This window comes from Chelonoidis abingdonii, chromosome 4, assembly GCF_003597395.2.
Source record: "Chelonoidis abingdonii isolate Lonesome George chromosome 4, CheloAbing_2.0, whole genome shotgun sequence".
NCBI lineage: Eukaryota > Metazoa > Chordata > Testudines > Testudinidae > Chelonoidis > Chelonoidis abingdonii.
This window is the reverse complement of record NC_133772.1, coordinates 31,916,358-31,931,664: the sequence shown is the minus strand read 5'-3', so window position 1 is coordinate 31,931,664 and position 15,307 is coordinate 31,916,358. Positions and strand designations below refer to the sequence as shown.

Sequence of the window (15,307 nt, the reverse complement as noted above, 5' to 3'; positions counted from 1 at the left end):
AACAAAAAGAACCAGCTGGGCTGGAGGGGTTGGTTTATGAGGAGAGATTAAAGGAGTGAACTCCATCCTGCCTGGTTGGGGGCGGGGATGTGGGCGGAAGGAGGGAGGGGAAGTAGAAGTAATGGGATGAGGGAAAATTTAGGCTGCCTACCAGGAAAATGTTCCCAGCTGTGAAATCCATCAGATTGTGGGAAGCTGGCCACGTGGGACATGGAAACTAGATGCAGTTATGGGGGAGAATCTAGCCCAGGTGTGCAGGAAGGGCTATGGCTGATGGAACCACTAGGATTTACCCATCTCTAAACACTACTGCACACACTACCAACATGATGCAGGCCATGACACACACACACACGGTCACTCAGAATTCACCTCCCACTTGCAGTCTCCTTTAATATCTAGTTTTACATACGTTAATTCAAGGCTCCGAGTGAGCTGTAGCCAGAGAAGCTGTGAGATGTAGCAGGATCGCTGAGCAAAGCTACAGCCCCCAGCCAGCTTTCCCCTCTGCAGAGTGTGGGGGGGGGGGGGGGGGAGAATCAGGTGTCAGCAGGCTCAGGTGTGCTGGAAAGCAGAGCTGCAGCCTGGTAGTGTTACCTGCAACATGAGGCCAGCTTGTTTGGTATCACTGATTGAGCTCGTTGTTGTCAAAGTCAGAGGCCCCACACAAGCTCATGGAACATGCACTAGGAAATGAAACTACCCTCCAGAGAGAAACATGAGAACTGGAAAGAGGGAGATATCATGTTTTGGGGCGGAAACTGAGACCAAGGGCAGGAGTGCAGAGGGTGTGCATTGCAGCCCCAGGAGCCAAAAGGTCAATACTACACCAAGCAGGGAAAAAGGCCTACGTCTTGTAACACCCAATGCAGGGAGATCCCACTGTGCGTGTGTGCATCATGCCAAGCTGGGAGCCTCAAGACCCTATTGCATGTGCAGGTATCACACCATGCTGGGAGTGTGGAGACCCTACCTGTGTGTGTGCGAGCATAGCACCATGCTGGGAATAAAGACCCCCCACTGTGTATCTATATAATATTACACCATGCTGGGAGGCTGGAAACCCGACTCTGTCTTTGTGTGTATCACACCATGCTGGAAATGTGGAGCTCCGACTGTGTGGGCACATGTACACCGCACCATGTTGGGAATGTGGAGATCCTATGGTATGTGAGTGCATCACATGATGCAGGGAATGGAGTGCGAGTATATATATATATATATCACAGCATGCTGGGTGTCTGTAGACCCTGCTTTGTGTGTGTACCGTCACACCATGCTGGGAGTGTGGAGACTACTCTGTGTGTGTGCACACTACACCATAAAGTAGGTTATGGGGCACGGGAAAAGATCCTATTACCTGTACATCACCCCATGCGGTGCCGGTGAATGTGGAACATGCTGAGGGTGAGGGAATTGAGCTACCAGCTGTTTGGGATGGGGAGGGGAGCAGTAGGAAGAGAGTCATTAAATGCGTGTGTAGATGAACAGTGTGACAGGACCAGGAGGAAATGCAGTGGTGTGTCAGACTGTCTATTAACAGTTACCAGCTGGCAGCTGAAGAGACAATTCCAGCCCATCGCTCTGCTATTACCCCTCTCCCATCTGGGTACCGCCACAGTGCCGCTGGGCCAAACACTGCTCCTTTCAGGGCACAAGGGAAAGCTCGCCAGTCGGTTCCTAACACACGTGCATGAGCGGGATGGCATTACCGCCATGCTGGGGCACCTGAGCCAGGCAGCGTCACCACACAGCTGCCTCCCCCATCACAAGCAGCACTGCAATTGAGCTGGAAAAGAGAAACAGCCAGGCAGAGGGGGATCCTGCCAGGCAACCCAGAGTTACTCAGCTGGAGCCAGTGCAGGGCCCTGGATTTAAGTCTGGAGAGCAGCCGTTGAGTGAAGACTCTGCCGAGCAGGCAGGGGGACATTACAGCATGACCTAGCCTTACTGGATCCAAACGTGCCTCTGCACGGTAGGTTCAGTCCCTCATCTCCAGAGCTCAGCAGCCTCTGCTGGGTCTTGGGTGACCTTAGCAACAGGGCTACATTTAAAGAACAAATCACCAGCTCCTCCACTGCTGTAAATGAGCCTTGTTCTATTGATGGCGAAGATTTAATGGCCAAATCAAGGCAACCCTGGTGCCAGTGAAAGCTACAAGTCCCCCAGGAGAACAGCCCTAGACCCCCTGATAACAGCCCCAGGGCCCTGCAAGGACAGTGCCAGGCCCTGCAGAGACCCTGTGGTGAGCTGGGTAGCCCAGGTGGCTACAGCACATGTCTAACGGTTAACTCCATTCTCTGCTGCACACACAGGGCCCAGCTTCCCGTCTGGAGTCAAAGGGCTTGATCCTGAGTGGTGCCAGGCACCCTCCTCTCCCACTGCTCAGCACCGTGAGGGATGGGGCCCAAATGCCAGGAGAATGGAACTGCTGACTCCCATGGCAGCACATGGGTGCCACCATGCATGGGGTGAGAGCTGGGGTCAGCTCTCACAGCAGAGGGCTCCCCCGTGAGAACAGCAGAGGATGGGAGTGGAAAGGCGGGCTGGCGTCCCTGGGGAAGAGGAGAAGGGGAAGTTTATGGGGGCCATGGGGAAAAGTAGGAGAGGTCTATGAGATCTAAGAGGAGGGGGGTTGGCAACTAGGCCACTGAGAACCAATGAGCCTTCACTGGGTGATAACTTCTCTTTATATCCTTGGAAAAGTAAAGTCCTTTGGGAGATGCTGAAGCCTCTGCCTCGCTGGGGGAGACCAGCCCTAGAATCCCTGCCTCGCCAGAGGAGACCAGCTCCTGCGGGGTGGAGGCACAGATCTGCACGAAAGCAAAGAAGAGGCAAAGCAGTGCTTGAAATCTGGCAAAGTGTGGGAAGAGACCCCAAGAGGAGAATGGAGAATGTGGAGTGGCCCTGGGGAACCCATACCACCTCCCCAAAGGCTGGGGAAAGGACAGGGATGAGGATTGGCAGCCTAGCCCACAGCAGTCATGCTCCCCACTCTTCATAAGGGGCTGGGACTCCCTTCCCAGCGTCCCCTGAAGGGAAATGCCATGAGCTGTGCCCTGGAAGGAGCAGAAAGCCTGATCCAGGCCCAGCAGATCCTGACACCTGGCCTCATCAGCTCCAGCACCAGGCAGGGGGGGCTCTAGGGATTTTGTCGCCCCAAGCACGGCAGGCAGGTTCCTCCAGCGATTTGCCAGCGGAGGGTCTGCTGGTCCCGCGGCTTCGGAGGTCCTTCAAAGCCGCGGGACCAGAGGACCCTCCGCAGGCACGCCTACGGGAGGTCCACTGAAGCCGCAGGACCAGCGTACCCTCCGCAGGCAAGCCCTGGAAGGCAGCCTGCCTGCCGCCCTCAAGGCGCCGGTAAAGCGCCCCCCGCGGCTTGCTGCCCCAAGCACGCGCTTGGTGTGCTGGGGACTGGAGCCATCCCTGGCACCAGAACTGAGTGCTCACAGCTGACTGGCCAGGTCTCTGATGGGTGCGTGCCCTGGTGCTCCATTGCATAGCTGGGGGGCAGCGCAATCCCAGTCCCGCTGCCCCGGGAGGTGCCCAGCAAGCCCACGCAGGCCCCTTACCTACTCATGTACGGCGGTTTGGTGCAGAGCAGAGAAGCGGTTGTCATGAGGAGTGTCGCGATAGAACGGGTCCACCATTGTGATCGTCCTGGGAGCAGAGGAGGAGAGCATCACAGGGGGAAGAAGAGTGGCAGGAGGGTGGCAGGGGCAGGGTGGAGGGCAGTGGGAGCCAGCCAGCCTCACCTGCCGACATGGGGGTGGACCCGCCTCAGGGTCTCCGTGGCATTGGGGTTGCTGCCCAGTCCAGTGACGTGGTTGTTAGTGGCAAAGCCGCCCGGCTGTTGGGGCTGGATTCCTCCACGGGTCCATCCTTCACGGTCCACGCCCTTGAGGGTGTTGTCATAAAACCTGCCAGAGGGGAGGAAACAGAGTTAAAGAGCACTGCATCCTGCTGGGTCTGTCAGCTGCCCAGCCCTCCCCCCATAGGCCGGGTGACCTGCTTTGCTTCCCTCCCACACATACACCTAGTGAGGGCACTCCCACTCAGACCAAGAGACAGACAGGGCATGCACATGGAGAGAAGGGAGAGCCCTGGGAGAGGCAGGGTAGAGCTCCCCCAGGGGCAGGACGGGCTGGGGAAGGCAGGGTAGAGCTCCCCCAGGGGCAGGACAGGCTAGGGGAGACAGGGTAGAGCTCCCCCTGGGGCAGGACAGGCTGGGGGAGGCAGGCAGAGATCCCCCAGGGGCAGGATGGGCTGTGGGAGGCAGGGTAGAGGCCCCCCCCAGGGCAGGACGGGCTCAGGGAGGCAAAGTAGAGCTCCCTCTGGGGCAGGGCAGGCTGGGGGAGGCAGAGTAGAGCTCCCTCTGGGGCAGAACGGGCTGGGGGGGGGCAGGTAGAGCTCTCCCCGGGGCAGGACGGGCTGGAGGAAGCAGGTAGAACTCCCCCCGGGGCGGGACGGGATGAGGGAGCAGGGTACAGCTCTCCCTAGGGCAGCAAGGCTGGGGGAGTCAGGTAGAGCTCCCCCTGGGGCAGGACGGGCTGGGGGAGCAGGGTAGAGCTACCCTGGGGCAGGACAGGCTGGTGGAGTCAGGTAGAGCTCCTCCCAGAGGCAGGTTGGGCTGTGGGGAGGCAGGTAGAGCTCCCCCCAGAGGCAGGTTGGGCTGTGGGGAGGCAGGTAGAACTCCCCCTGGGGCAGGATGGGCTGGGGGAGTCAGGTAGAGCTCCCCCCACAGGCAGGTTGGGCTGTGGGGAGGCAGGTAGAGCTCCACCCACAGGCAGGTTGGGCTGTGGGGAGGCAGGTAGAACTCCCCCTGGGGCAGGTTGGGCTGTGGGGAGGCAGGTAGAACTCCCCCTGGGGCAGGATGGGCTGGAGAAGGCAGGTAGAGCTCCCCCAGGGGAAGGACAGGCTGGGGGAGGCAGGTAGAGCTCCCCTTGGGGCAGGACGGGCTGGGGGAGGCAGGTAGAGCTCCCCCAGAGGCAGGAGGTGGCAGTATTTCAGACTCACTTGGCGTTGTAGCTGCTCAGGTACTTGTTGGGCAAGTCTGGGTCGTAGGGGGGTGTCACATATTTCTTGTTGTTGATGCTGAATCCAGAGAGTTCCTGCGGGGGGGACACAGGGCTAAGCTGGCCAGGCCCGAGGGGACCTGCGGGATGCTGGGCAGGCAGCACAGGCCGTGCTGACACTCACCTTGTTCCCCACGTACTCCCGGCCCAGCAGGTTGGTCTGGGTCTGCAGGGGCCTCTGGAGCCCTCGGAACTGAGTGTGGCTTAGGGGCCCTGATCCCAAGACCCCAGGCTGGGGTGCTGCATGCAGCGGGCCCTGGGGGGTGGGAGGAGACCAGGTGAATGGAGGTGCAGTCACAGACGGGGAGGGAGGAGACAGCACACAGACAGGTTACAGGCAGAGAGAAGGATGCAGGCACACAGGGAGGACTGAAGGCAGAATGGAGGGTGCAGACGGGAATGAAGGGGGCAGGCAGGCAGGCGGGGGCAGATAAGAGGTGTGATGGGGGTGAAAGCAGGATGGGGGTGCCAGTGGATTGGAGGGGGCAGGCAGGCAGGTGGGGGCAGATTGTAGGCGGGATGGGGGAGTGCAGGCAGGATGGGAGGTGCCAGTGGAATGGAGGGGGCAGGCAGGCAGGGGCCGATTGTAGGCGGGATGGGGGAGTGCAGGCAGGATGGGAGGTGCCAGTGGAATGGAGGGGGCAGGCAGGCAGGGGCAGATTGTAGGCGGGATGAGGGAGTGCAGGCGGGATGGGAGGTGCCAGTGGAATGGAGGGGGCAGGCAGGCAGGGGCAGATTGGAAGCAGGATGGGGGGTGCAGGCAGGATGCCAGTGGATTGGAGGGGGCAGGCAGGATGGGGTGGGGCAGGCAGGTCGCTCACCATGGCACTGAGGCCGTTGTCTTTGTCCCGGCTGAATCCCGTCTCTCGCTCAGAGCTCTTCGACAGCACGGGTAGGAACTCATCGCCCTGACAGGAGTGGGACAAAGTGATGCAGCCAGGGGCAAAGTGTCACCTCCCCCATCCCAAGGACTTTGCAGCCACCCAGCTCACCTGCATGGGGGAGCAGGGCAGAGGGTGTCACAGCCCGGCCTCTGCGGGTTCTCAGGCCCTGATTGAACTGGAAGCCCCCCAAGCACTGGGGCTTGGCCACCTATTACAGGATCCTGGGAGAGGGCACCCCAAATGGCTTCCCTGGCATGGAGCTATAGCCCAGGAAAGACCCTAACTCTGCCCTCTCCACTTAGTCTCTGGGTGACTCCCCCACTGTGCCCATCCTGCCCCCCCCCATCTCTAGGTGACCCTCCCACCCCTCCCATCCTTTGCCATTCTCCCTCTGCTCCTCCTTCTCCCCCGCTCCCGGTCCCTCTTACATGGGGGAGAGCGCTGGGCAGGAAGTCCGTCTTGGTGATGCTGATGCCAGGTTGGCTCCTCTGCAAGGGAAACACTTGGCAGTGAGGCCCCTTCCTGATGCAGGATGGGCCCAGGATTCCCCAGACAGGCTGGGCCAGGTCTGGCCAGCTCCTCCCCTTGGGATCTAAGGGGGATCCTTTGAGACCTTACTAAGGAATCTGCCGGTGTATGGAGCTGGTCCAGGACATGGGGGCCCCAGGCTGGTAGGGCTGATGCCAGGCTGGGGACGATCTCCCCTCTCTTCCCCTATGTAACTGAGCTATGTATGTTATAAGGGGGGGGGCGGGTTTTGGGATGCTGGGCTCCAAACAGCTTTGGTATGTGTTCCAGGGCAGCCCTGATGGGGCACAGGAGCCTTCAGCCTCACCCCAGCTGCTGCTCAGAGACGGTTCCGAATAAAAGGGGCAGGGGGAAGAGAAACCTACTGGAGTGGCTGGGAAACCAGGGGGGTGGGGTGGGTGGCAAGCTGCACGGGCTCCTGGGTAAGTGTGGGCATGCACAGCTGGGTCACCCCAGGTCCAAAGGGGGTGCTGTGCTCCACTCAGTCCAGCGCAGAGATGACCACTGGGGAAGTGCGCTAGGGCCCAGCACCTACTGGCTCTCCCGGAGGAAGTGGCAGGATTGTAATGGGGTTCCAATGGATGCCCTCAGTGAATCCCGTCTCCTCCTTGGCTCCTATCGTCTTCCTCTGTAAGAAATCTGTAACAGGACACAAGGCGGGGGAGTACACGGTCACCCACATTCCCAGAGGGAATCTAACAGAGCTGGGCAACAACCAACATATCTAAGCCCCTGAAGTCATGTAATGCTGCACCTCGGGGTTCGAACCTCCGACCTCCATCTCTAAAACCATCAGCCTCTCCGGCCAGAGCAGAAAGATCAGCTCTGTTAATGAAGACGGGAGCTGGCTCACCAACCTCCATTTGGTCTAGCCACTAGAGGGAGACAGGGGCTCCCACAGGGCAAGCCCGGCTTGCGTCTGCATTAGCCTCACACTTAACTGGGCTGCGGGTTGAATGAAAAATGCGGCAAACACGGGAGCTCAGAGCACCAGAGAGGAAATGATCACCAGACAAACCAATGGGTTCAGATAAGCTAGGCCGTGACGACGGAGGGACCAGCCCACATAGGAGGGGGAGGAAAGATCCGGAGAAACAGCAAGTGAGCCTGGGCTCTGGCTGTGGTGTAGTGGTGCAGGTGGATAGGGGGCTGAGCGTGGAACCCTGCCTCTGACGCTGCCGGCCTGAAGGGTCACCTCAGCAGAGGTGGCTACGTGGAGGCGAGAGCGATCGCAAGGACAAAGAACCACCTGAACGACAGGGGTGAAGTTGTGCAGCTGGCATGGTCTGTGTAGGAGACAGGAACTGGGAACCCCAGAATGGCTCATGCTCAGGGGGCCAATTCAGAGAGCCCCCCATGCTCCTCCTGCCCTGGGAACCCTACACCCCTTACCATTCCCAGGGGGTTCTAGCCAGTAGAAAGCATAGCTCACCTAGGGTTCCCTTCGTGTTAGGGGTTCCAGTAACTCCCCCTCCCTACTTCCCCAGGGTCAGACAGCTCATCAGCAGGGAGACCCCACCCCTTAAGGCTAGAGCAACAGGGGGTTGTGCTCCCAGGCAGGGGACAGAGAGGGGCTGCAGGATAAGAATAACAAATCATCTTGTACATAGCACTTTCCATCCAACAGACCGTAAAGGGGTTTCCACTAAGACACGGGACCACTTCCCCGCCACTGCAATGCAGCCACCTCTGGGCTGGGACGTCCTTACCAGCTTACAGCGACATGACACAACGACGTAGGATAGGCAGGGGAAACAAAGAGCGCGGCCAATTGAAACTGCCAGGGGAATTTAGGGAGGCAGAAGGTAAGTGCCTGAACTGGAATTTGGCTGGGAAACGGGTTAAAAGTCCTGCTCTTAGCACAAGTCCCAGGGGACCTTTAATAACTACAAGCTGTCGGGACCTTGGCTTCCTGTCTCAGCCAACAGACAGCATCCTCCAGTAGCGCAATGCCCCTTGGCCCCACGCTGAGGCACTGGCTCATTACAGAGTACCTGGTGTGCCTTTCCAAGCCCTGGCTAGGCCCAGTACTGCTTAGACAGGGGAGATGGCTGGGAATTGGCATGGGTACAGGTGTAGCTCCTATGAGTGGGCCTATGGCAGAGGCCTGGTTGGCTGCCCCAGGACATGGCTCAGGAGGGTGCGAGGGGCTCAAGGAAGGACCATACCTGGCTGGCTGGGAATGTCGAAGCGGAACTTGGAGTTATACTCTGTGGACATGTACAGAGGGCCCTGCAAGGAGCAGATGAGAGCGAGTGAACCGGGGGAGGAAATCAACCTTGCACCCAGCCTGCCAGTAGGCCTCTACCCACCTCCTCAGCCTAGTACCCATCCTGCCAGAAGACCCCCACCCAGGGCTCTCACACACCCTGGTAGAAGACCCTCACCCACCTGCCCTGGCAGGAACCCTCTGGTCTGGTGCCAGGGTATCTCCCCTTCACTCCAGCATGCAGGCACACTAGGGCTGCCCCCTTGCTTTGCTGCAATGCCCAAGACATGTTGGGTGGCTCCCAATTCCATCTCCTTTGCTCTGGTGCCAGCAGCAGGTCAAGGCCCAGGAAGATCCAGTGCTGCACTCACATGTCTGGCGTTCTCCCCCTCGACAGAGCCTTTCCCCTGTGGCTTGTGCAGGACGGGGAGTTGTCTGGGTTCCAGCCCTGTGATGGCTTGCGGCCCCTGGTCCCATGTATCAAAGTGGACTTTCTTAACCTGCAGAGTGAGCCCCTCTGGTGAGTCCCATGGCAACAAAGCGCCAGGTCCCCACTCAGCCCCACTCTATATCCCACAGGAGGGTGATCAGAGCCAAGGAATGGCTTATATGGATCTTTGCTGCAGGATGAGATGGGGAGTGTTCAAGGAGGGGAGGAACATTGCAAGTGCGCAGACCCCTGTACGTGTGTTAAATCAGCACCCCTGGCTGCTGACTGTCTCTGGATGCCCCCAGCTGCAGTGCAAGCCCCAATGCCCCACCGCTGCTCCCCCCTCTAAGGGGGAGAGGGCAGAGCAGACTTCATGCCCATTCAGTCCTTGCCCTATCTGCTGAAGCTGCCAACCCACCCCAGCTGTGCGGGTGCTGCTTGTAGCAGGGGCACCTGTCCAATCCAGACTGAGACCTCCCCGCAAACTCCTCATTTCACATAGGCCACCAAGCAGTCACTGGGTAACCTGGCCTCTGGGGTCACATCAAGCCAACTGGACCCGCTCCCTGAAGGAGCCTGCGCTCAGGAGACAGACTGCAGCACTTTCAAGGCCTCTGGACGCTCATTAACACCGTCAGGTTATTTATATTCCCATCTGAACAGAACCAAAGTGTGCTATTGTTTATTATTTGTGTTGTAGTAGCATGTAGGAGCTGCAGTCACTGACCAGGCCCTGCGTCTGCACTGCATGTAAACCCGGGTCTGTGGGACCCAGGCTTGTGGGCTCTGTGTTCCCAAGCCTGCACTGGAGTGTCCACATGGCATTGTAAACCTGGGCTTACAAGCACTGGACCAGGGTCTCATAGCTGTGCTAATGTGTCCATACTTCACTATGCAGACCTCCTGACTCGGGTCTGTGGCTTAAGTTGAGTCCACACTGCAAAATGCCAGGGCTTGGCCCCAAGTCAAAGTCTAGCAGGGTCCTATGACCAACCTGGCTCTTGAGTGCTTGCTGACCTGAGTCAGATCAACGTGTGTGTGGATGGAAGGGGGAATTGGGCTCAAACCTGAGTCAGAACCTGGGCTTTGTGTGCAGTGTAGACATACGCAAAGGTGCTAGGTGCTGTACAGACACAAAACCAGGATGAGCTCTGTCCCAAAGACCTGATGATCGAAGACAAGAGACAACAGATGGATACAACCAAAGCTAATTTGGTAAGTTCCATTTTCCTTGTTGCACGTAGTTAATAAAGTAAAAGGGTCACATTGTTTATAATTACTAAAGGGTTAAGGCTCTCTCTGCCCCCAGCCCCACAATCCAGCACTAGCTCTGGGATGGAACGTACCATCTACACAATCCTCTAGCCACAATTCACCAGGCTGCATTGCCAATGGCAAACCCATGGTGGACAGGGTCGTGATCCATGAGCTGGCCAGGCACAGAGCCAGGGCTTACTGGACACTTACGGCTTTGGTGGTGGGGAAGGAAATGGGCTTGTCTCGAACAAACCCGCTCCCCGGCTGGTAGACGCTCCAGGGAAGGGGGTACTTGCCATCGGGAAGCTGGAGGGGCCGGAAGTGCTTGGTGGTCACTGTGTCATAGTTATCTTGAAGGAGCTGTCTGGAGCGGGAGGAAGAGAACAAGTGCGGGATAATGATAGCTAGGTCTTCTGCAGATCTCACAGTGCTCTAGAAAGGAGATCAGGGTCATTACAGATGGGGAAACGGAGGCACAGGCGAGGAAAATGACTTGCCCAAGGTGGCAAAGCAGGCCAGTGACAGAGCTGGGAAGAAAACCCAGATCTCCCGAGACTCAGGCAAGTTGCTCCATCCGCTAGGCCACGCTGCAGGACAGTCCCTTCCCTGAACGTGATCCCAGCTCTGCACTGATACACCCACCTCCCTAAGAGGTGAGAGGGGAGCAGTGAGGGAGACCTGCCAACCTGGGGTACACTCCTAGGGCTGTCCTGTTGGGATGAACGTCCAGGGTGGGAGAGGGGTCTATAGTCCATGGGACAGTCCCTACCCTGCACACAATCCCAGTTGTACCCAGCCCTTCTCATCTCCTGAAGTACAGCCTACCCCACGGCTGGATTATCCACTTGATCCAGGCTGGCCTTGTAAGAGACGACAGGCCGGTAATTGGATTTGTACCCGGCTCCTGAGTGGTGGCCAACGCGAGGATGGAATCTCTCCTGCCCTGCCGAAGAGAGCAGGGGAATTGCAGCTATCAGCCACACAGGCAATGGGGGCGTTCGTGGAGAGAGAGACACTTGCTCAGATTAGGAGAGTCCTCCTGAGCCCCTAATACTGTTAGAGCTTTTGAAAGGACTTGCTCTTCCAGAACAATCCCCAAGCTCCAAATTGCAATGGCACCTCAGCAGCTGGCATCACCAGGGATTAAACTTGGGAGCCTGAGCTGAAGCAGCAGGTCCCTATGACTGGCACAAGGGCAGGAATCATACATGGCTATACAGGCTCTGGCCACTAGAGGGGACCAGAGAGCACAGATAGGCAGTTCAAGACTGTGTGACTGCGGACAGGGCCAGGGCCAAGCGTGGTGGGGCGCTGTGAGGGGGATTTAGTCCTTAGTGGGTTAGTGCTGGGGACACAGGGTCCTTGCTAGGGAAGCTGACCAGGGTCTTGGCCCTGCTGGGATACTGAGGCTGGGGTCAGGCCAGCAGTGCAGTGTGGGTAAGTGGTGCATGGTGGGAGGGAAGTGCTGCTGGCTGGCTCCTTGAGCCCAGCAGGTCAGTGATGGCCAGCACATAGGGATGCAAGGAAGGTCATTCACACGGCCTGCTGGGGCACCAGCTCCAGGGCTGGCATGGACTTCACCATCCCCTCCCCTAATCCTTTACAGCCAGGAGCACTGGCAGCCTTTTTGGCGCCCTAGGCGGCGGAAGGTTCCGCCCCCAAAATGGCACCCCCAACGGAGGCGGCGGAAGGTCCCGCCCCCAAAATACTGCTGACAACCGTGGCGGCCGAACATCGGGCCGCCGTGGTCGCCACCCCCCAAATGTCAGTGCCCTAGGCAACCACCTAGGTCGCCCAATGGGTTGCGCCGGCCCTGCACACAGCACACTTCCTGCGGGGCCCTTACCGTAAGCCGTGCCGTAGCTGGTGGCATAGAACTTCAGCGGGTCCACACTCCCACCAGCGCTGGTCCTCACATAGGGTGAGACACCGCCCAGAGGGAGGCGCCCCATGGTGGAGGGAGGGCTGGATCTCCGGGGGCCAGCGGCTATAGAGACAGAGGACGTGGTACAGCTGAGCATGGGGATGAGAAGACTGCCACCTACCCTGCCTGACTCAGCTGCTCCTCCAGTGTCTCCCTGGCAACGGAGTGTGAGGTCATACCAGTGGCACTGTGGTGTCAGAGCAGGGGCAAGGACAAAGCCCAGCTCTGAGCCCATTGCCCTTCTAGGGCAGCAAGCCAGTGGACGCCAGAGCCAGGGTAGAGAAGGACCGCAGAGGCCTAGATCTCCTGGGGGCAGGGGAAGGGCCCAGAGCCCTGAGTCCCAGCATCACAATCCTGATTCCAGGGAGGGATAGCTCAGTGGTTTGAGCATTGGCCTGCTCAACCCCACGTTGTGAGCTCAATCCTTGAGGGGGCCATTTAGGGATCCAGGGTAAAAATCTGTCTGGGGACCAGTCCTGCTTTGAGCAAGCGGTTGGACTAGATGACCTCCTGTGGTCCCTTCCAACCCTGATAGTCTATGATCATGATAGGGCCATGAGTCTCTGTGTTACCCCCATCTCAGTGAGAGGGAGACTTTTGGTGGTAGCTGGGTGTCCTGACCGCACCAGCCCCTCAAGCACTCTCCCAGGGCTGTGCCAGCCCCCGCTTACCTTGAAGGGCAACACTTGGTGCACCACAAATTCCTCAAAATCATCCCCTGATAGTGTCCAGCCCCTGACACTGAACCCTCACAGTAACTACTATGTTCACTACTCTCAAGGGAGCAATACACCCACCAGCTTGTTTGAGTCAACCAAATATCCACTCCAGTATAACGACATAGCCCTGGCATCTCTTTACCGGCACAACCAATGCAAGTTTATTAACAAAGGTTAAGATTTAAGAGCTACAGAGCAAGGGTAATAAGAGCAGCCAGTTACACATAAAACCAAAGGTATGTATGTCTTAGAGCCTAAACAACTTTTAACAGGTGAAAATCTCATCTGAGGCAACCTCCCAGCAACACTAGCCCAGGAGGCCAGAAGCCAACTTTCATTAATGGGAAAAGTGCTGATCTTTTTGCTGCCTGACTGAAGGTGTCCTTTTGCCTTTCCCTTATGTGCACCCCCCTCCAAGTTCATTTTCTTTGCAACCCTGACAGGACAGGCCTTGCAGTCTAGTCTCCAGTGTCTTCCCATCCTCTTGTGTATGTCATAGACAGATTTGGCTTAATTTACGTGATACAGAGACACATCTTCTCTCCTGTCTGGCAGAAACCTGTCGGTCAGCTCTGCCTGGTTACAGACTTTAAGACACAGTGCCAGGATGTACACATCACTTTTAATTTATATGCTCAGTACGTACATTTCACAATGGTATTAGTGACCATCATGATGCCAGCTTTCATTTGATACCTTACACTATGCTATTTCTGGATAAATACCCTGACAGCTAGGCACAGCGAGTTTGTCAGGCCTGTTAGACATTGCTGTTACAGGATAGGGGACCCTTTGCCAGTTGGCACTGAGGGGTTCAGAGGGTCACCTACTAACAGTGTCACCCAGAGAGTTACCAGGTGATAGCCCTACAGGGGATTTTTCTTTCCCTCCTCTCCCCCAAGGCTCCTTTTTTGGCTTCTTTTCCCCCTCCCTGAGCCCTTCTGCTCCAGCTCCCCAGGAGAGAACTCCCTGCACCTGTTGGTGGAGCTCCCCAAGTCTGGTTATCCACCCAATCGCCTCTGGGGCAGTTTTACCCAGTGTAGGCTGGGGATTAGCAAGAGGCTCTGGCTCTACAGAGAGGATGATCTGGTCCCAGACTGGAGTTTGCAGACAGTCCAGGAACTTACCGGAGAGAGTCAGGCCCAGCACAACTAGAGGCTCAGATGGCAGGAGCACATGTGCATCCCCCTCACCCATAAAGAAGTGGCACATGCTGAGCATCTTCTTGCTGTACTCTGCCCGAGGAGCTGTCCTTACGAACTCTAGAAGCCCTAGAGAAGGCCCCTCCAAACTACTTAATCATAGAATATCAGGATTGGAAGGGACCTCAAAAGGTCATCTAGTCCAACCCCCTGCTCAAAGCAGGACCAACCCCAACTAAATCATCCCAGCTAGGGTTTTGTCAAGCCTGACCTCAAAAACCTCTAAGGAAGGAGATTCCACCACCTCCCTAAGTAACCCATTCTAGTGCTTCGCCACCCTCCTAGTGAAAAAGTTTTTCCTAATATCCAACCTAAACCTCCCCCACTGCAACTTGAGACCATTACTCCTTGTTCTGTCATCTGGTACCACTGAGAACAGTCTAGATTCATCCTCTTTGGAACCCCCTTCATGGCACCTGGCCTTCCTGCTGCTGCCTGGGTATCTCAGTTGCTTGTACCCACCTCTGAGTTCCAAGGGTCAGCACAGGAATAAGATGTGTTGGTACTTTTCCAGGCTCTGCCCACAACCCAAGCTCCACCCCTCCACTCATGACACAGGCAGGAGGCACTACCCACAGTAGGTTATGAAATTCCTCATCATTATTCTTTGTATTATTGTAGTGTCTAGGAATCCCAGTAGGTGCTGTACAAACCGAACAAAAAGACCTGCCCCAAAGAGCTGGCAATCATCTGATCCTCCCATCTCTTTCTCATTTGCTTCGATCAACAGTGAAAGAACTGACAATGTTAACAGCCACCGCATTGTTCGGCTTCCAAGTTAACAGGTGCAGACGAATGGGAATATTGCCCCTTCTCAGAACCATCATTCCAGGCTGGCTGCCGGCTGAGGCAGAGGCCCTTAGAGGGGCTGCATCACAAAGTGTTTTGTACAAAATCAGGGAGTGAGACTTCTTCCCTGTTCAGTGATCGGGCAGATCACGGAGCAAGAGAAGCAGATCCCAGGGGAGAGCCCTGGGCCAGTTTGGGCCGTGCCACGCCACTGAACCCAGCCCAGCTCCACATGTGGCTGAGACAGAAGCCCGTTCTTCCACCATCAGCCAAGTCCAATGGCCATAAAC

At 57.2% G+C, this 15,307-nt stretch overlaps 1 protein-coding gene across 2 annotated transcripts; it reads right to left on the bottom strand.

The window, feature by feature from the left end:
- Positions 1–835: 835 nt before the first annotated feature.
- SAXO4 (stabilizer of axonemal microtubules 4) lies at positions 836–12,659 on the bottom strand. Of its 2 annotated transcripts, XM_032776389.2 has the most exons (13): positions 12,230–12,659; positions 11,209–11,326; positions 10,594–10,747; positions 9,068–9,196; positions 8,656–8,719; positions 7,023–7,126; positions 6,388–6,447; positions 5,897–5,983; positions 5,200–5,331; positions 5,017–5,111; positions 3,756–3,920; positions 3,573–3,660; positions 836–2,813 (listed from the first exon to the last, which is right to left on the bottom strand). In XM_032776389.2, the coding sequence occupies exons 1-12, from the start codon at positions 12,540–12,542 to the stop codon at positions 3,573–3,575; spliced, it is 1,509 nt and encodes a 502-aa protein (XP_032632280.1). In that variant the 5' UTR covers positions 12,543–12,659; the 3' UTR covers positions 836–2,813. The 2 variants fall into 2 exon arrangements, with proteins under 2 accessions (XP_032632280.1, XP_032632282.1); XM_032776391.2 differs by lacking the exon at positions 9,068–9,196.
- Positions 12,660–15,307: the final 2,648 nt, after the last annotated feature.